The 19,898-nt window shown below is 40.7% G+C and overlaps 1 protein-coding gene across 1 annotated transcript in view; it reads right to left on the reverse strand.

Moving 5' to 3' along the window:
* The window catches only part of XYLT1 (xylosyltransferase 1), a 339,335-nt gene that overhangs the window by 67,234 nt on the left and 252,203 nt on the right, over positions 1 to 19,898 (reverse strand). Inside the window, exon 6 of the mRNA XM_032790486.2 lies at positions 140 to 220. Coding sequence (XP_032646377.1) covers positions 140 to 220 — 81 coding nt within the window. The remainder of the gene's footprint in view (positions 1 to 139; positions 221 to 19,898) is intronic.

Here is a 19,898-nt window from a genome sequence, read left to right on the forward strand (position 1 = left end):
CTATTCCCAAGACACAGTATCATTTTCATGGAGCCAGTCTCCTGAACTCAGGACTCCTTCACCCACACATACTGGGAGTAACCATGCTGTCTAACTTTTATTGTCATGTCCAACACAAACTTAAGAGAAGTGATGTTACCTTGCATTGTCCCTCCCATGCGACTTCAAGAAGTTCATATTGCGATACCTGGACAGGAATGCTACTAGCTGATCATTTGTCCTGTGAAAGGAACAAGAAAAAATTTGCAAATCAGGTAGAGAAATCTGTCTTCTATAGTTATTTATGTTTATTGTTTCTTATTTTGAGACCCTTTGGACTCTTCAAGGCATAGTTTTAAGATACTATTACTGTAACACTATTTTTAATGCAGACTTTTCCTCTACAAAGGCCAATGTTGCTGAAAGTGTTTTGTTGATTTTGCTAAACTTTACAGACTGGTTCCACTGGCTAGAAAGATAGGCATGCTTATTAGCTCTCAGTGATTTCTATTTCAAATGTGCTCAGTTTATGACTCAAAAATCCTGGGTCTGGATGGCTCAGTGGGGCGGTCCGGGTGTGGGAGTATCTGGATGCACAGGGGCTTGTTGAAGGGTTCCAAGTGCAGGAAGAATGGGACTCTGTGCGGGGATCCAGGTGAAGGTGGCTGGAGCTCAGCAGGGGAGGTCTGAGTGTGGAGGTATGGGCTTGGCAAGCGGGTCTGGGGGCAGGGGGTGACCAGGTGCTGTGGGAGTGGAGTTTGGTAGGGTGAGTGTCTGGGTGCAGCTAGTTGGGACTCGGTGGGGGTCCAGGTGCAGGAGCAGGGGATCAGTGGGGTGGGGGTTCAAATGCAGAGGGCTCAGCTGGGAGTGGGGCTCAGCAGGGGAGTTGTGGGTGTGGGGTGGTCCACATTCATGGAGGCTGGGTAGATGGGAGGCAGCTCCCCGTTCAGTGATCCTCTCACTGCAGATGAGGAGCGATGGGGCAGGAAATGTGGGGGTTGCAGAGCTTCCTGGAGCCAGAGGAGGTTCTCAGGGGTGGGTCTCAATTCCCCCCACTCCGTTTGGGATTAGCAGCTGGAGCCCAGAGCATGGTAGGAGCCACCAGCAGGGACATCCCCAGCTTAGCCCCTCCCTGGCTCCCGGTGCACTGCAATGAGTGAGAGGGACCAAGAGAGCCCAGCCCCATCCACAAGGTGATAATTTACATCTCCTTCAGCTGCTCCTGACACCTGAACCAGATGCGACCTCCTCTGCCCCCTGCCACTGCCCACAAGAGGTGCACTGATCAATTTTTGTGTGGGGGGGAAAAAGTAATATCTGTGGGGGACATTAATTCTGCACTTGTGCAGTATTCTCCCATAAATAAAAAGGTTAAGATTGAGATTTTCAATGCCAATTTTAAAGCTTTTTATACAGAAAACTTATTTAACATGACAATGTGGTGTGTAAAAGGGGAATATGTAAGTTCTTGGACATTTAGGATGACAATTTGAAATTACCTAGAATTTGGATGCCAAATTCCCAATAAAATTAATTACTATTATCACTATTACTTCAACAAAGGTACAAACACATTTACTCCTTTATTTATCTATTTCAACATATTTAGGAAAACAGAGAAAGTTCTAATGAATAGATAGATCTTCAGCTACTGACTCAGATTTAATAAACATGACATTAAAAATAAAAGATACAAGACCCTTTTTCACAATGGTCTATAATGCAACTGATACCAGTCAAGTCAGAGATAAAACAGTTGTTGCTGGTACAGCATCTTGCAAACATTCCACTTTTATAAGTCTTATCAAACCAAGTTAAACAAGTTCCCCATATAAAATGCTCTAAAATTATGCAGTCAGTAGTATTAACTTGGGGACTTTATCGAACTAGTAAAACATCTAAGAACCTTGTATTTACAAACTTTCCCATCATCATAGGTAACAGTTCATTACTGAACGGATGAATAAAGACCAAGTTAACCATTGATTGAGTCTAGACCAATTGGAGTATCTATCAACCAACCTAAATGGCTAGATTGTAGGAGCTGGAGACCCTCCTTCCATGTTCACTCATGTGAGTTTTAATGCCTCCTAGGGTCAGACTCTGTGTCTCAATTTGGCATCCTCAGAAAACTGCTTTCAGTATAGTAAGCTGTGAAGATTTTCACATTTGCTGCTTCAGTGGTTCTACATCTTACTGGGATGAATAGGCATTTAGTGAATTTACTTAGCAATGCTTCCACATGAAATAGTTTCAATGACTGACATCTTAGGGTGAGTTTCTAGGGAAACGCTGGCATGCAAGGATGATGTTCAAAAGTATAACAAAGTTTAGAGCTGCTTGGACTTTAATTTGCTTGGTGGATAAAATCAAATCAAACAAATTAACAGCCCCACACTGGTCAATACTCCTCTATTGTTTCCTTAACACAAACTGCCCATCAATCTATATTTCACTTTTTGATTGTGCTTTACAAAACGTATCTGAAACCAGGCCTGCCACACAAAGTTTTTAGCTGTTGTTGCTTTTCAGGTTACTGTCTCTAATTCCCTGTCTAATTTTTAGCTCTCAAGATAATGAACAGCCTCAGATCTGTTGACATTTTCTCCATCTCTCGAACAAGTTAGTGGCATTTTTGGTTCTGTTTCTGATCATATATTTCGTAAGAAGTAACCTACACATTTTGTTTGTTCTTTAAAAATAAATATCACTCTTCTCAAGTTTTGACATCCCACTTGCATTTGAAAAATATTCGAGATATTTGACATTTAGATCTATGTGCTCGACCAACTGAAGCTTATGCTTGCCTTAGCCACTGTATAGCAAATATTACAGAACTTTTTAATTTCCTTTCCTGTGAGCCACTTCCTCTGAGTCTGAACTTGCAATGGTGCTGAGCACCATCTTCTCATTATTACATTCCACACCTTAAAGGGAGATGAAAGTCCTCAGCATCTCACAGGTTCCGATATTTTTAAAAGCATTGTGGCTAAACAGAGTAGCTAAAGTCCTATGTAGCACATAGAGGAATGTGCCTTTAGTAGTGTATTTTCAAATGCCTCTGGCCATGATCCTAGTGCTCTCTAGCCGTAATGCCTCTAGCACCATGCGATGCTTCTAGCATTAGCTCTTGCTAATACCTCTGGCAATGGTTGCTAAAACTATTCAGTCTAATTCTTCTCCCAGTGAAGACAATGTGAGTTTTGCCAGTGCTATCAGTAGGAGCAGGCAGGGCCGGCTCCAGGCACCAGCCCAGCATGCAGGTGCTTGGGGCAGTCACGGGGAAGGGGCGGCACGTCCAGCTCTTTGGCAGCAATTCGGCGGCGGGTCCCTCACTCCGTCTCGGAGTGAAGGACCAGCAGCCGAATTGCTGCCGAAGACTGAAGCAGCAGCGGTAGAGCTCCTGCAGATCACGACTGTGGCTTTTTTTTTTTTTTTTTTTTTCCTGCTTGGGGCAGCAAAATCCCAGGAGCCAGCCCTGGGAGCAGAATCAGTCCTAGTCTGTCAAATTCATCCTTGGATCTATGAAACCAGTGAGGGTTCAAAGGTTCAGTTAGTTCTGTAACCCTGACCGGAAGCAAGAGTGTACTGCAGAACATTTTGATAAGGGGCAAAGGCAAATGTTATTTCACAGGATGTGGGGGCTAGGGTATGTGGCCATAATTCATCCTGGTATTTCAGCACACGTGTAGTTTCTACTGACTTCACTGGGACTACACATATGGTTACAGTTATACATGTGCTGAAGTATCTTGCTGATTCAGAACTCACGAAAGAGATTGCCTGCTTTGGACATAATGGCAGAAAACATGGATGAAAATGATATCAGACTGCCCCACTAGACCAAATTTGTATTAAGAAAGATTTAACACCTGGTTAGGACACATTGCACCACTCTGGCAGCACATAGCTGCTCTAACTACCATTTATAACTGGACTCCTGGGTAGAAGTTATCTTCAATGGCTTAGAGCTGCTATTGCAGGGCCTGGCTACTCCCTGGCTGAGTCACTCATGTCTGCCCAGGCACCCCTGACCGACCTCACCAAGGTCAGCTAAAAGAGCACCCAGGAGTACGACGATGATGGCTACCAATCGTAATGCACCGTCTGCTGCCAAAAGGCAATGAGCTGCTGCTGTGTACCAATATAGTCCCACGTCTGCCAGTACCCAGGAGACGTACGGTGATGGTGAGTTGAGCAGGCTCCATGCTTGCTGTGGTATGGCATCTGCTCAGTGAACCCAGGAAAAAAGATGCAAAACCATCGTTTACTATTTCTTTCAAGGAGGGAGGAAGGGAGGGAGGGAGAGGGGGGCCTGACCACATGTAGCCAGAACCACCAGCGACACTGTTTTTGCTCCACCAGGCATTGGGATCTCAACCCAGAATTCCAGTGGGCAGCGGAGACTGTGGGAACTGTGGGATAGCTACTCACAGATACCCACAGTTCAACACTCTGGAAGTCGACACTAGCTTTGGTACTGTGGACGCAATCCGCCGACTTAACGCACTTAGAGCATTTTGCATTGGGACTCGCACAACTGACCGTATAAAAAAGATTTCTAAAAAACGACTTCTATAAATTTGACCTAATTTCGTAGTGTAGACATACCCTTGATGTAGGGTTTCATTAATGATTAAAGGAGTGACTGCCCCACCAGTCTTCTGAATACTATCCTTGTTAGGATGGATATGTTAGCACCTGCCCACTGCTAATAATCTGCTTTATCATCCTGGGGAAATTACTGTTAACAAAGAGGAACATCACATTGATTGGACTGATCTGCAATGTTTGCACATTGAGGGAGGATGGTCTTGTGGCCAATACATGACTGTAAGCTAAGGGATTTGGGTTTTATTCTTGGCTCTACCGCAGACTTTTTCTGTGACTTTGGGCAAGTCACTTATTGCAATGTTTTGAAGGTTGGGTGTCTAAAGTCTGTCTCTTTATAAAAGCAGTCTGGTTTTTAGAGTTGCTGAGTACTCACAGCTCCAGTTGAAGTTACTAGGAACTGTGAATGTTCAGGACCTATGAATATCAAGCCGCTTTCTTTAGGGGCCTAAATATGGATTTCAGAGTCTATATTTCAGAAATCAAGTTTGAAAATTTGTGCATTAACCTTTCTATGTCTATTTTCCTGCCTGTCAATACCCGTCTCCTACTTCAAAGGGTGTAGTTCTGACGCTTGACTCATTGTGCACAAGGTGCACAGACATTATAGTGATTAGAAGCACAGAAATGCCTTTGATACATACATGTCACAGGCACTATATACTCCAACAGAAAGCAGCTGTTGTGCACAGAGGAATATTACCTACCAACATCGAGAGAGAAACAAACAGTTTTTTCACTGCTGACCCATGACTAAAACAAAAATCTCTTGGGGAAAAATGTTCCAGTTCTTTCTTGTTCAAGCTCTATATGTTTGCTTTGCACATATTTTCTGTGGCAAAATGACAAAATACTTTAAAAAATTCATTGGAGTGAAAGCCCTCTTTTTTCCAATACATGGACATCTGTGATTTTTGTTTTTATAATACTGAGTATGGATTCTTTTCACAACTTTTTTTTTTAAAAACACATTTATAAAAAAAAATGTTTTTTTCTCTCTCTCACAGCTTTAATCCCTGGTCTTGCTTGCTTACTTTTGCCAGCTAAGGAAGATGTACAAAAATATGATATAGTCAAAACCGATAAAGTTAGCAATCTCTGAATTATGGTGTGGAGTAGGGGTAGAGAGAAGGAAGAAAAGCTGTAGAAATAGTTAAAAATTCAGCAGTTCTTCTTGACTGGAGACTGCTCCTCCCCACCACCATACAAAGATGCAGAAGATGTGGAAGGAAGTTTCCTACTTCAAGTGCTTGAAATAGATCTAATTACATCTCATTCACACAGAAAAAGAAAGAAGCTGTAGTTACTAAGTAAGCCAGAATAATTATTATAGGCAACTATCTAAGGGCTAGATCTTGCCTTCTTTGCACACAATGAGCAGTTCCTTGCTCTGTGAGTGGTCCCTTTGTGCTTTTACGGCAGGCTTTTCAAATGCACTCAGCACTGGCCTAACTTCTCCCACTGAAACTAGCCAGAGTTTTACCATCAAGTTAAATGGGAACAGATGTTCCAACACTGGACACTTTTGAAAAATCAGTATAGGACTACACTGTGTGCTGTAGTCAAAAAGCATCCCTTTATTTCAGGCACCTCTGTTTTTGGCTCAAAACTTCATTTCATTGAAAGTCAAATTCTGCCATTCTTCCTCACATCTTACTCTGGGAGTAGTGCTACTGATTTCATGGGACTACATGTAGAACAGGGATCTTTTCATTTCATGGATTCTAAGGCCAGAAGGGATCATTATGATAAATCTAACCTGACCTGTATAACACACGTCATAGAACATTCCTAAAATAATTCCTAGAGCAGACAGATCTTGTTTTAAAAAGTGTTGGAGAATCCTCTCTTAAAAGCCTCCAATGATTGAAATTCCACAACCTCCCTAGGCAATTTATTCAAGTGTTTAACTACCCAGACAGTTAGGATGTTTTTCCCAGTGTGCAATCTAAACCTCCCTTGCTGCAATTTAAACCCATTGCTTCTTGTCCTATCCTCACAGGTTAAAAAGAACAATTTTTTTTCTATCTCCTCCTCATAACAACCTTTTATGTACTCGAAAACTGTTATCATATCCCCTCTCAGTCTTTTCTTCTACAGATTAAACATCCACTTTTTTCAATCTTCCCTCATAGGTCAAGTTTTCTGGACCTTTAATCATTTTTGTTGCTTTCTCTAGACTTTCTCCAATTTGTCCATGTTTTTTTGGAAATGTGGCACCCAGAATGGGACACAATACTCCAGTTGAGGCCTAATCAGCTAGAGTAGAGCGGAAGAATTACTTCTTGTATCTTGCTTACAACATTCCTGCTAATACATCCCAGAATGATGTTTGCTTTTTTTGAAACATTGTTACAGTGTTCACTCATATTTAGTTTGTGATCCACTATGACCCTCAGATCCCTTTCCGCAGTACTCCTTCCTAAACGGTAATTTCCCATTTTGTGTGTATGCCACAGATTGTTCCTTCCTAAATGGAGTACTTTACATTTGCCCTTATTGAATTTCATTCTGTTTACTTCAGACCATTTCTCCAGTTTGTCCAGATCATTTCAAATTTTAAACTTATCCTCCAAAGCACTTTCAAATCCTCCCAGCTTGTTATCGTCCACAAACTTTATAAGTGTACTCTCTCTGCTATTATCTAAATCATTGATGAAGATATTGAACAGAACCAGACCCAGAACAGATCCCTGCAGGACCCCAATTGATATGCCCTTCCAGCATGACTGTGAACCATCAATAATTACTCTCTGGGAAAGGTTTTCCACCAGTTATTCACCCACCTTTTAGTAGCTCCACCTAGCTTGTATTTCCCTGGTTTTACATAAAGGTCATGTGAGACAGTATCAAAAGCCTTACTAATGTCAAGATATACCACATCTACCACTTTCCCCCATCCACAAGGCTTGTTACCCTGTCCAGGAAAGCTATTAGGTTGGTCTGCAACTTGATTGCTTAATAATTTGGTCCATTATCTTTTCAGGTACTGAACTTAAGCTAACTGGTCTGTAATTCCTTGGGTTGTCCTTATTCCCCTTTTGACAGATTGACACTATATTTGCCTTTTTCCAGTACTCTGGATTCTCAGCCATCTTCCATGCCTTTTTGGAAGAAAATCGCTAATGGCTCAGATATCTCCTTAGTTAGCTCCTTGAATATTCTAGGATGTATTTCATCTGGGCCTGATGACTTGAAAACATTGATCTTGTCTAAGTAAACTGTACTTGTTCTTTCCCTATTTTAGCCTCTGATCCTACCTCATTTTCACTGGCATTCATTAAGTTAGATGTCCAATTCCTACTAACCTTTTTGGTGAAAACTGAAGCAATAAAGTCGTTTAGTACTTCTGCCTTTTCCACATTTTCTGTTATTGTTCCTCCCCCTCCCCCCATTGAGTAATGGGCCTTACCCTGTCCTTAGTCTTCCTCTTGCTTCTAATATATTTGTAGAATGTTTTCTTGTTACCCTTTATATCTCTTTATGTATCACTGTGGGCCAGGAATTGTATGTAATTCCATGGGGGAGTGTGGCCAGGGGCCTTCAGAAACTAAGAACAGTAAGGAGTGATTAGGCAAATTCACTCACGTTGTAACACCTTCAGAGAACTCCCACCACCGGAAGAGGCTTGCATATAACAGTTCCAACTGATCTTCCAGTGACCAACTGGTAAAGAAAGGAGTTCTAGATAAATAGTCTTAGACTCAGGGACTTCTTTCCAATCCAGCAAATGGAGAGAGATCTTTATCTATCCTGCTGGTCTGGACTTTATGATTTGCACTCTGTTTGTACTCAGTGAGAGCAGAGGTACGAGAATCAGTCCATCAATTACAGTTATCCTGCCTTTGATATACCAGAGATATCAAGGCTAAATGAACATTTTAACAAAAATGATTTACACATTTCTAAAGATTCTTGCTCTCTTTTTAAACACTATTCCTCATAGTAATTAGATAATCCTTTTGTTACTCTCTTAGGACCTCATTCAATGAAGACAATGGGCATCTCTCCCTTGATCTCAGCAGGCTTTAGATCAGGCCCTTTTGGATAGCTTCATCACTACCACTTACATTCCGTGAGCAGTGCCAATGAAAACAGTGACATTTTACAAAATCTGAATACCACACTGAATCTCACACAGGGGAGTCCTATGCTTGTTCATTCACTGGGGATGTTCCTGTTTTCATGACACAGATTTGTAATTTACTCCAAATTAAATTTACAAGCACTGACTATGGTAAGCTGCCAAGCTAAATACAAACTCCAACATTAAGAGCCAGATTCTGTTACCTTTACAAGCAGTTATATCTTATTCCCTGAGTAATGGGATTAATTGTGGTGTAAGGTGCTACCAAACGGGAGTAAGAGTATCACAATCTGTCCTTAAGGTTGTGTAAAACTCCCTAAATTTTTGTCTGCTGCTCCATCCATAGCGCACAGTGGTTACTGTTTCATTGAAATGAAAGATAATGCCTGCAGCAATTGACAATTTCTTTATCTGTTGGAAGTTTCTGCCCCCAACCCATAATTTACTTTGAATGTAATTTTTGTATTTATTTATTTTTTTGTCGCTGTGAAATTTTCCGGAGCCTTTATCTGAGAGACTTTCTAATTGGACAAGTAAAAATATGTTAATGCACTTCTTTTATTGCTATATTTAAACCGTAGGACAAATTATCTGTTGCCCTGGACACTGTCATCACATATACCAATGCAAAATGAATAAAAAAAATCAACACTAGATCAGAATGGTAATTTACGCCCAACTTTAGACTGGTGTCAATTATTACACAAGGCACAAGGCAACGGAGAATGTATATATTTTATCATTTCATTTAGAGGGTCAATGTCAAAGTTGTGCTACCCTGAAAGCTGCCGGAAGACGACCCTGATTTCAGAGGAAGAACATTATTGGTCACAGAGTGGCTCCTTCCTCCTGGAATTGAAGCGGATCCAGACACTCAAAAAGAGAGGGAGAGAATGTGTTGGGATGGGAGGATATGAGATTTGCCTCCTAAAAAAAAATGGTTCATTAGTTCCGTGGATTCCGACATTATTTTTCTCAAAAGTAATCTATTTCAGTGATTTAATCAAAACAGAAACTAATTCCTGTGCTAATCACATTTTTTCTTATTACTAAGAGGGGTGGAACTGCAGGGCTTTCTGTTTTTATAGCTGTACTATTCTTCCTCTTTTTAACATATGGTAGCATTCAGCTATTTGCCTAATGGTTCTTAGTTGATGTGAGTAGTAATCAATGACACCTGAAAGTCATTTATGTAGAAGATGCAACTGAATTCTCCAAGCCAAAGCTAATATTCTTCACACACTGAAGACTGTTGGGTTTGAGGCTAATGTTTCTGTAATCGTGGTTCTAAGTTTTCTTTCATATATTTATGATATTTCACAAAGACAAAGAGAGTGGTTCCTACAAGAACTAAAGTAAAGCACTGACCTGAAACTGTCATATTGCAATGACTCTGTAGATAGCACATTGTGCTACGATGCTGGAATACTGGGTTTGAGGCTAGCCACAGGAACTTTAAAATTGGACCAGCAGATGTCTGAGCATCACAGATGTAGTGCTTCAAATTTCTAGGGTCACAGAATGAGGGCACCACCTGCAGAAATCAGATAACCTTGTGGTGGCTGGTACAGAGAAATACTATAATCGTGGAAAAGACAGTATGCCCTCATTATTGTGGGACTTAGCAGTGAGTCAGTTGTCTTGAGCACAAGGAAGGAAGTGGGATGTTTAAAATGGATTAACTCCAGAATCCTTCCACCTTCTCCCCAGGGGAAAAAAAGAAAAGAAAAGAAAAAGTCTGCCAAATGTAGAACCTGTGTCATGAATGGGCACTAGTCCTCCAGAGTTGAGAATGATATTTACCCATTTGCACACATACACACACACAGAGCTAGAAAGACTAGGGGATGGGAAAGGTTTACAAGAGATATGTCTGATGGTATTTGAGAAGGCTACACTTCAGGCCTGCCAATGGCCCAGCGAAAGGAATAGCTGTTGTTCCTCTAAGAGTATGTCTACACTACGAAATTAGGTCAAATTTATAGAAGTCGGTTTTTTAGAAATCGTTTTTATATAGTCGATTGTGTGTGTCCATACAAAATCCTCTAAGTGCATTAAGTCGGCGGACTGCATCCACAGTACTGAGGCTAGCATCGACTTCCAGAGTGTTGCACTGTGGGCAGCTGTGAGTAGCTATCCCACAGTCTCCACTGCCCATTGGGATTCTGGGTTGAGATCTCAATGCCTGATGGGGCAAAAACAGTGTCATGGGGGGTTCTGAGTACATGTCATCAGACCACCCTCTCCCTCCCTCCATGAAAGCAATGGCAGACAATCATTTCGCGCCTTTTTTTCCTGGGTTACCTGAGCAGACGCTATATCACAGCAAGCATGGAGCCCGCTCAGCTCACCGTCACCGTATGTCTCCTGGGTACTTGCAGACGTGGGACTGCATTGCTACACAGCAGCAGCTCATTGCCTTTTGGTAGCAGATGCTGCATTACGATTGGTAGCCATCGTCGTCGTATTCCTGGGTGCTCTTTTAGCCGACCTTGTTGAGGTCGGTCAGGGGCGCCTGGGCAGACATGAGAATGACTCAGCCAGGTCATTCCCATTTTCTGCCGAGCACCCAGGAGATGATGATGGCTAGCAGACAGTCATACTGCACCGTCTTCTGGCGAGCAGCCAGGAGATGACAATGGCTAGCAGTCATACTGCTCCGTCTGCTGCCAGCCTAAGATGTAAAAGATAGATGGAGTGGATCAAAACAAGAAATTGACCCTATTTGTTTTGTGAAATCAACGGCCTGCTAAACCCAGGGTTTTGAATTCAATCCTTGAGGGAGCCATTCTGTGTGACAATTGTTTGTGTTTCTCCTTCATGTAAAGCCACTCCTTTTGTTGATTTTAATTCCCTGTAAGCCATGTTGTCAGTTACCCCTCCCTCCATCAGAGCAACGGCAGACAATTATTTCGTGCAAAACCAGGCGAGAAGGCGATGGCAGCGTGGTGACGAGAGGGACATGGTCATAGACTTCTCACTAAGTACGGGCCGGGCAATGTGCCCCAGCAATGTGCCCATCATGCTGATGAGCTCTGCAAACATGCTGCCCAAACAGGAAATGAAATTCAGAAGTTTGTGGGCCTTTTCCTGTCTACCTGGCCAGTGCATCTGAGTTGAGAGTGCTGTCCAGAGTGGTCACAATGGAGCACTCTGGGATAGCTCCTGAAGGCCAATACTGATGAATTGCATCCACACTATCCCAAATTCGACCCAACAAGACCGATTTCAGTGCTAATCCTCTCGTCAGAGGTGGAGTAAAGAAATTGATTTAAAGAGCCCTTTAAGTCGGAAAAAAGGGCTTTGTCGTGTGGACAGGTCCAGGCTTAAATCGAAGTAACACTGCTAAATTCGACCTAAAGTTGTAGTGTAGACCAGGCCTAACTTTCCTCCAGTTCAAGGTGATCTCACTATTTGCATTGGCCATTCTCTGGCACTCTCTTTCCCTCCCTCCATTCACTCCTAAAGCACATGGCCAGACTGGGAAGCCAAGCACTGATCACGGAGCATTCTTTGCTTTGCTCAACACACAAGTAAGTTGTAGGGTCGACTCCCTGACCATGTATTGCAGACAGAGCAAGGAGTGCTGATGTTTGCACTAGTGCTTGATTTTTTGGAGGTCAGTGTCCTCAGACCACCATGAGGACTACAGGAAAGGACAAATAGGGTGTATGGGCAGTAATCAAAGACAGCAAGAAAATAAATATTAAAAATCTCCCCCATCCTGTACAATGTCCAGCCAGCACTGTGAAAGTTCCCCTGCAGTATCTCTCTCTGGAACTTGGCAGCTCTCTGTATGTGAGACTGAGTGTGATCTTTCTACACCTATTGGGGGGTAAAAATGGTGAATGATTCTCTCCCAGGTTAAGGCGTGGGGAGAAGATTGAGGCCTGCCATGGTATATATTCAGGCTAGAATTAGGTAAGTAGAAGCTGATGATTCAGCAGAAAAAAATGCAGAGACTTTCAATGTCTTTTCCTGAAGGAAAGTGTTTATAGCAAGTAGGACAAGCGAATGTAGGCAGAAAACTTCCCTGTATGGGGTTCAATCCACTGATGTTGGCTGCAGAGCCTGACCTTCCCAAAGGCTTTCCCTGCCTGCTGTATCAAGCAGCCAGTTTAGAGTCCTTTGCATGTGCAGGGGAAGTTAACCCCTTATTCACCAATGACCAGGTCAAAGCATGAAAAGCACTCCTCAGTTTGGAAAAGCAAGGACTGGGAAAGGCCATATTTAGATACCCAGGGGGTCTCACCAGCTATAGGAGAACAGACACTAGAATGGGACACATTTCTGAAAGATGATGATTTCCGCAAGAGAGACAGTATCTTTTATTGGCCCAACATCTGTTGGTGAGAGAGAGAAGCTTTTGAGCTTACATAGAGCTCTTTTTCAGGTCACACAAGGACAGTCATTCATAAAACTGGCACGTTATAAAAACTAGAAAGATAGATACTATTACAGAGGCCACCTTTATGTGAAAGGCCCCACGTGATTGAAAACCTATCGGCCTCTACAGCATTGTTGTTTTAAATTTGGTTTTTATCTTTCAAGTCAGGTTTAGTGCAGGAACGAGACAATGGAAGGAAACAATTGCTTCAGCAGCTCACATACTAGTGTTCTTGAGAGATCAGAGTTCTGGTCCAGGTGTTTCAGGAACAGCGCTGCCATCTGCATTGGGAAGTCATACGCACATATGTCAAAGCATTAGCTTTCTACATTTTGATGCTCCTGGCAGTGATCAGTCATCATAAGAGATGCAGCTAAACTCTCACTGCAACAATGACCATATTATATGACTCTCAAAATGTTTTATCAGCAATGTGATCAACCTGACTGTACTTTCAGTGACTTCTTCCCATTCTACTGCTGTTTGTTTCCCATTTTTTTGAAAAAAGAGCTAAGCTACCACATCCACAGAAGAGTGAGGGGCTGCTTTTCTAATGTCATATTGCTGAATAAAGCTCTCTTTCTGGTAAATATATATAAAGGCTTAGGTAACCCAAGGAAACTATTGAGAGGAAAAGACGACACTCCATAAAATAATTTCTGAGATTTCAATGCCTCAGATGTCAAATTTAAAATAAACAAATAAATAAATAAAACCATGGCTGACAAGAAATAGCACAAGTTTAAGTGAAAATCCTAAACAGACTATATAAGTGAATTCCACCAAGAATAAGTGAACAAATGTGATTTAAACTATCTACTGCTCTGGACTGCAGCCAAAATGCTACCAGCAGTATTTGATATGAAATGCTTAAAAATTTGCCATGTGCACAGTCACTGATGCAAATCCTCTACAGAGGGTTTCTTCATCTAATTAGAGCTATTGGTTTAGCAAACTTTGTAGTTTATAAAACCCCTCAATGTCTCCTTCTTTTAAAACAGAATATTCATTTGTTTGGAATGTTTCGCAGTTATATCCCATGAAACCTTGAAATGCCTTTGGTTAATGAAAAATGCTAACCTTCATCAGCTAATAAGCACTGGGACTTTTAAAATAATAAAAAACCTTCACCACCTATACTCATTAAAACTTCTTTTTATCTTATTGCTGCTTTTGACTTTCTTTAGCTATCCACTAGACAGAAAAAAATATATTCAATTTCCATTTTTTCAACTAAAGTGTTTAATGTATTATTGCAATGAACATACAACTCTGTAATATAGCGACTATGACCCCAATCCAGCAAAGCATTCAAACGTGCTGAACTTTAAGCATGGGAGTCGTTCTATTGAAGTTAACGAGACTACTCACATGCCTGAAGTTAAGCACAGCCCTAAGTACTTGGATAGATACGGGGCATTATGCTCCTATTTCAGGCAGCACTGTGTATAGTGGCTACAGCAAAGGATTAAGAGCCAGAAATCTTGAGTTCTAATAACTGACTTCTTGTGACCCAGAGACTAATCTTAGAGTCACTTATGTGCTTGAATAAATTTATTTCATATGCATAAGTGTCTGTAGACTTTCCCATAGTTGAGAAGTCTCTTTTCTCTTTGTCCCTCAATTTACCTATCTGTAAAATGTATGTAATAACATTATATCTCACTCAGCTGTGTTGCGAGATTTTATTTATTGACATTTACAAAGCACTGAGAGATTCAAATCCATTTCATGAGACTTGAAAACTGAACTGAGCTTAGAAAGCCATCAGTTTGAAATACCTTTCTAAAGCCTAACTAACTGCTAACCTTGACTAAAGGAAATAATTCACATTTAAGTGTTTTCTACTGCAGTGCAAATTACTACTATTCCCCGTCCCCCCGCAATTTTTAAGCAACCTGTGTGTTCGAAGTAGAACTGAGAAGTATAATGTTCAATATTAAATTTCTTCCTTTCCTAATATCATGTTTTGGGATGCCAAGGCTTGAGTTATGTGCATGTTTGTTTGTTTATTAAAAATAATGTAACTGTTAAAAAGCTTGAATAATAAAAGTTTCTAATATTCTTTCCACATACACCATTGCACGGAAGCACCCCTGCCTACCAGCTAATGAGAGAGCAAACTACATGCTCTGAGTTACCTGGTGCAGCACCATTAAATTCAATGGCTTTTCACTGGTAATTCATGAAAATTGGTCCTTTTTTTCTGTCACAAAAGAAACCTTAAGTTTTTTTTTTTCACTTAAATAATCAGGTACATTAAAACTTAAGTATTTGGCTGTGCATCCTACAATCACAGAGTTGGAGTGCATGGTCTATAACGCAGTGCCTGCAGGCGCCATGGCTGCAGGCACCGGTGTTCTCGGTCCCCAGCAGGCACGAGGCTGCGGCTTCGAAGCCAGAGAGAAACCATGGCCCTGCGCCTGCCGGGGACAGAGAACTCCGGGGCTGCAGGCTTCATTCTATGTTAAAGTAAGAATAATAAATATATTTGGACCAGCAGTTCAACAATGTTTTACTTTTTAACAATAAATAAGATGAAAACTGTTTATGATATTTATTTCGTAAAAACTCCTTAATTTTTCTTACAGGTAGATAAAAAAAGAGCAAATTCACATGGTAGGGTGAAAGAGTAATTGCCGAATAATTTAATTAATATAATTTACATGTAAAATTACCCTTTTTATCGTATGGATCCATGTAATATTAAATATGATGTTTTTCTTATTATTTAATGTACAAATACAAAACAAGCCTTGAAAAATTGTTGGTGCCTGACACACTCTTCTGAAAACATGAATGTGCTACTGGCCACAAAAAGGTTGGGGACCACTGGTCTATAACTCTTGCAAACAAAATATGTCTGTAATTGCACAACAGGAACTTTTAGGCAAATGCAGAGACATGTCTAATTTAGATAAGGGCTGGGGAAACCCTTTAGTCCGTACAAAGTGCATGTTAATTATAAAAATAAAATGTGTTTCCCTCCACAGTCACAGAAGGGCTGCCACTTTGGTTAAACTCTCCACGCAGACAGGAAGCTCAGCCAAGCATTTTCTCAGCGTTGATGGCAAAGACTGTCGATTCACACACAGTGGTATTCCTAATACTCACACTTGAAAGGTGAAATTGACAAGGCAGCTTCGTGAAGAGAAAAAAGTTAAAACATTGGATTGGCTGTTACTAATTGTTATACCCAGATAAGCACCCCAAAGTTCCCCTTATTCAACCCTAGCTGAGCAACAAGCATGTAGATTTGATAAACTGGGTGGTAAATCTCAGGAGAATAGACTGTCTTATGATATTTATATATTTCCTGTTTCTGATCAGACACTTTCTCTTACAGACACAGAAAAGCTGAGATACACAGAGGATATATGTCAACATAAATCTGAAAGCGCACTGAACTGTTTCAAATCATTAAGGTTTTGATTTGAGGTACTGGAGAAAGTTTGGGGTAGCTCTTTAAAAAAAGAAATCTGAACTGACTCCCCCACTGCTGTGATAATGCTTACACACCAATACAATATGAACAGACAACAATGGTGGGAGGATCCACATCAGGGCTTAAATACAGCCGGAGTGAGCCGGAATGGAGCTCTGGTAAATATTTTCAAACTAACGAGGCAGAAACCCTGAGTCCCAGTGGCCCCTGCGGGGCTGAAGCCCCAAGCCCCTGGAAAATACTCTCTGAGCATTTAAGTCGTGGTCCACATAATTCCAAACTTCCACTAGAGAAGTGCAGTACTTGTAAACATGGAGGCTACAACTGGTTGAAAGAGTCATTGTCAAATGCAGGTGCAGGAGCAGTAGAGAAAAGATAATGGGAAGTCTCACAGTAGGATAATTTTCATGAATAGTGATAGTCATTTATAGACCAAAAAGACAACAACTGAATAAGAAACAGAACAGCAGCTATTGTTATTATTTCCTCTAATGCAGTCAATGAGGGGAATTCCAGGGCTCTGGTTGCAACATTGCAATGTAGATGTTTGGGCTTGGGCTGGAGCCTGGGTTCTGAGATGCTGTGAGGTGGGTGGTCCTAAACTGAATACAGCACTGCAAAATGCAACCAGCAAAACTACTTACAAGGCTTTTTAATGATTTACAAGTGTGATGCTAAACTTTGAGCAAAAAGTCCCCTGAAAACTCATATTTGGAAAAGATAAGAATATGCTGACATTAAGGCAATACTGTTCTCCATAACTTTCCTCACCAAATAAAAATTAAAGTTATATTAATGAATAATTTAGGATGATCCACATATACTGAATTAAAATATGAAAATAAGACAAAATTGCTCAATGGTAGAAAATAAGGGTTACGTTTCGTTAGTTTAACGTTGAGTTGGGTTGATGTAATATTGATGTAGTGTTAATGATTTATAACAACACAGAATGGAGAATGAAAAACAAATTCTGAAAGTTTGGATAAATGTATTACTGGATATGTGTAATGTTAAATAACGTTATCTATCATAAATATATGATCCGAATCTGCAAGTGACAATGACACTATCTTGAAAATTTATAAAGGTGAAAATTGATAAAGTCTAACTGGGTGACCTCATATTTCAGTTTCCCACCATACACGTACAGGGTGAAGCACATACTTGTGGGCCATTATGTCTTGCCATATCCTCTGTCAGTATAAACAAGGGGCTATATGCTTTATAAGTCCAATGGAGGCCCTTTCATCATGTACTACATCTGAGGATCTGTCCCAGGATATATAGGGGCAAAAAAGGTGATATTGTGTTTATACTCATCCCTCTCTTTCCTTTTTCCCCAAACAAAGCACAAAGAGGGCAATTATCCTTTCCCATTTTTGCTGTGTGTCATGAGCAAAGTGTCAGAGACCAAGCTAATAATGGCCACAGCTGTGGCCAAAAAAAAAAAAATCAATTCTTCAGTCCAAATTAATGTCACAATCAGAGTTAAAATGGTAGGTGAACGTGTGCATATCTGTGAAGAACATAATGGAAAACTAGCCTCAAGTAGACAAGTAAATTTATAGAAAGCACAACAGGTCCTACCTTTCAAAGCACTGTAGCTAACCTTTATGTATTAGCTGGCATTAAAGCTTTAGTCAGCAATTTTCAAAGAGAGTTGTGGTGAAGATAATGAGAAGAGTTGTGCTTTTTCACGATAACACTGAGCTAGGCAGGTTAATTAATCAGTGAGTCCAGGTATGAAAGTTATTAACTTTTTCTGTTAAGATTGTACAAAGTGATTTAGTGAAGATTTTGTTGCTAATGTGCACAAGCTGTTTGTGGAGTTTTCAATGTAGAAATGATATGTTAACACTATACAGTTCAGCATCTGTGATTTTTTAAAAATTCCTTTTGTTCGGAAGTTGGGTTTTTCTTCTTCTGTGTGTAACACACAAAACAAGGATCAGTTTGACAGATGAAACCTTACTGAAGAAAAGGGAATAAGGTTGTGCCCAGAGAGATTAGATGTACAATTTAAAACCACCCTATTTCTTTTTACAGTGAGATTTTGAAAGGGGATCAGTGCCTAGGGCTGCTCAAGTTAATCATGTTGTTTAGTTAATTTTAATCTTCCAAGGAAAAAATTGCATCAATACATGTTGTTAAGAAGTATGTATTTTTTCTCCTAGCACTTGCCCATTTCTTAGCTTTCCTGACTTAAAGACTTTATCCACAGAAAGAGAAAACTTGCGGACTGAGAGATGTAGTCTAACCCTGCTCTATAGTAGATATCTCTTGAGATACAGCAAGGGGACCTGACTATACTAGTTAGCTGGAAGTGCACAGCATCTTCGCCATTAACTTATTTATACTCTCAACTTTCACAATGGTATAATCGCATATTGTTCTCTCTTCCAACCATTTTTGTGGAACAAAACACTCCTCCTGTTACTTAACCTAACATTTTCATTCCATAAATCATAACCCTCTTAGTAAAAGTTTGTGAGACTCATTCTGTTTACACTACTGTAAGTCTATTAACTTCATAAGAGTTACTCTTGATTACAACAATGTGAGAACAGAACTGGGCCCTATATTCCCGGTGTAGGCTCACAGAAACCGTAAGAAATGTCTTCTCAGACCTTGTCAGACTAGGATTTGAAGGTATGATGATAACATTTTAGCTAACACATGTTAACAGCCTAAAATTAGCTTCCCTGAAGACCATCCCCAGGACATTATTGTATTTCCTTGCTTATGTATTACAAAAAATAGGTCAATCTTTCAGGGAGAGACTTAGAGATCTCATATTTTCCTCTATGGTCACAATTTGTTAATATGTCCAGGGAATATAAAATAGGATTCCTGACAGATAGTGTCCAATCTATCTTGTATGCACCATCATAACACTTGTTGAAATAGATTTGTTAAGATAACTATTGTGCAGCAAGCTCCTTTTACTTGTGGCACATCCATCATAAGAAGAAAAGGTTACTCTGTGCAGTAACTGGTTCTTCGAGATGTGTGTCACGGTGGGTGCTCAAATTCAGGTGCACATGCACCTCTCAAGCCCTTGATTGGAGATTTTCCATTAGCAGTTTCCGTTTGGCTTGCGCATACGCTCTATACAACCTTGTATCATGCTCTGTGGGGACACAGGGCTGCATAGGCAAACCGCCCTTAGTTCTTTCTCTGTTTGAATGTCCAACAAGAACAATCTGAAGCAGAGTAGAAGGAGGGAAGATAGTGGAGCACCCATGGGGAAATAAAAGTCTAGAAGAGCCACAGTTATTGATCACACAAGGTGAGTAAACTTTTCTTTGAGTACTGTCCCTATGGGTGTTCCACTGCAAGTGACTCTTGAGCTTTATCCATCCTCACAGGGAGGAGGGAGCTTAGGA

This window comes from Chelonoidis abingdonii, chromosome 9 (assembly GCF_003597395.2).
Source record: "Chelonoidis abingdonii isolate Lonesome George chromosome 9, CheloAbing_2.0, whole genome shotgun sequence".
Classification (NCBI taxonomy): domain Eukaryota; kingdom Metazoa; phylum Chordata; order Testudines; family Testudinidae; genus Chelonoidis; species Chelonoidis abingdonii.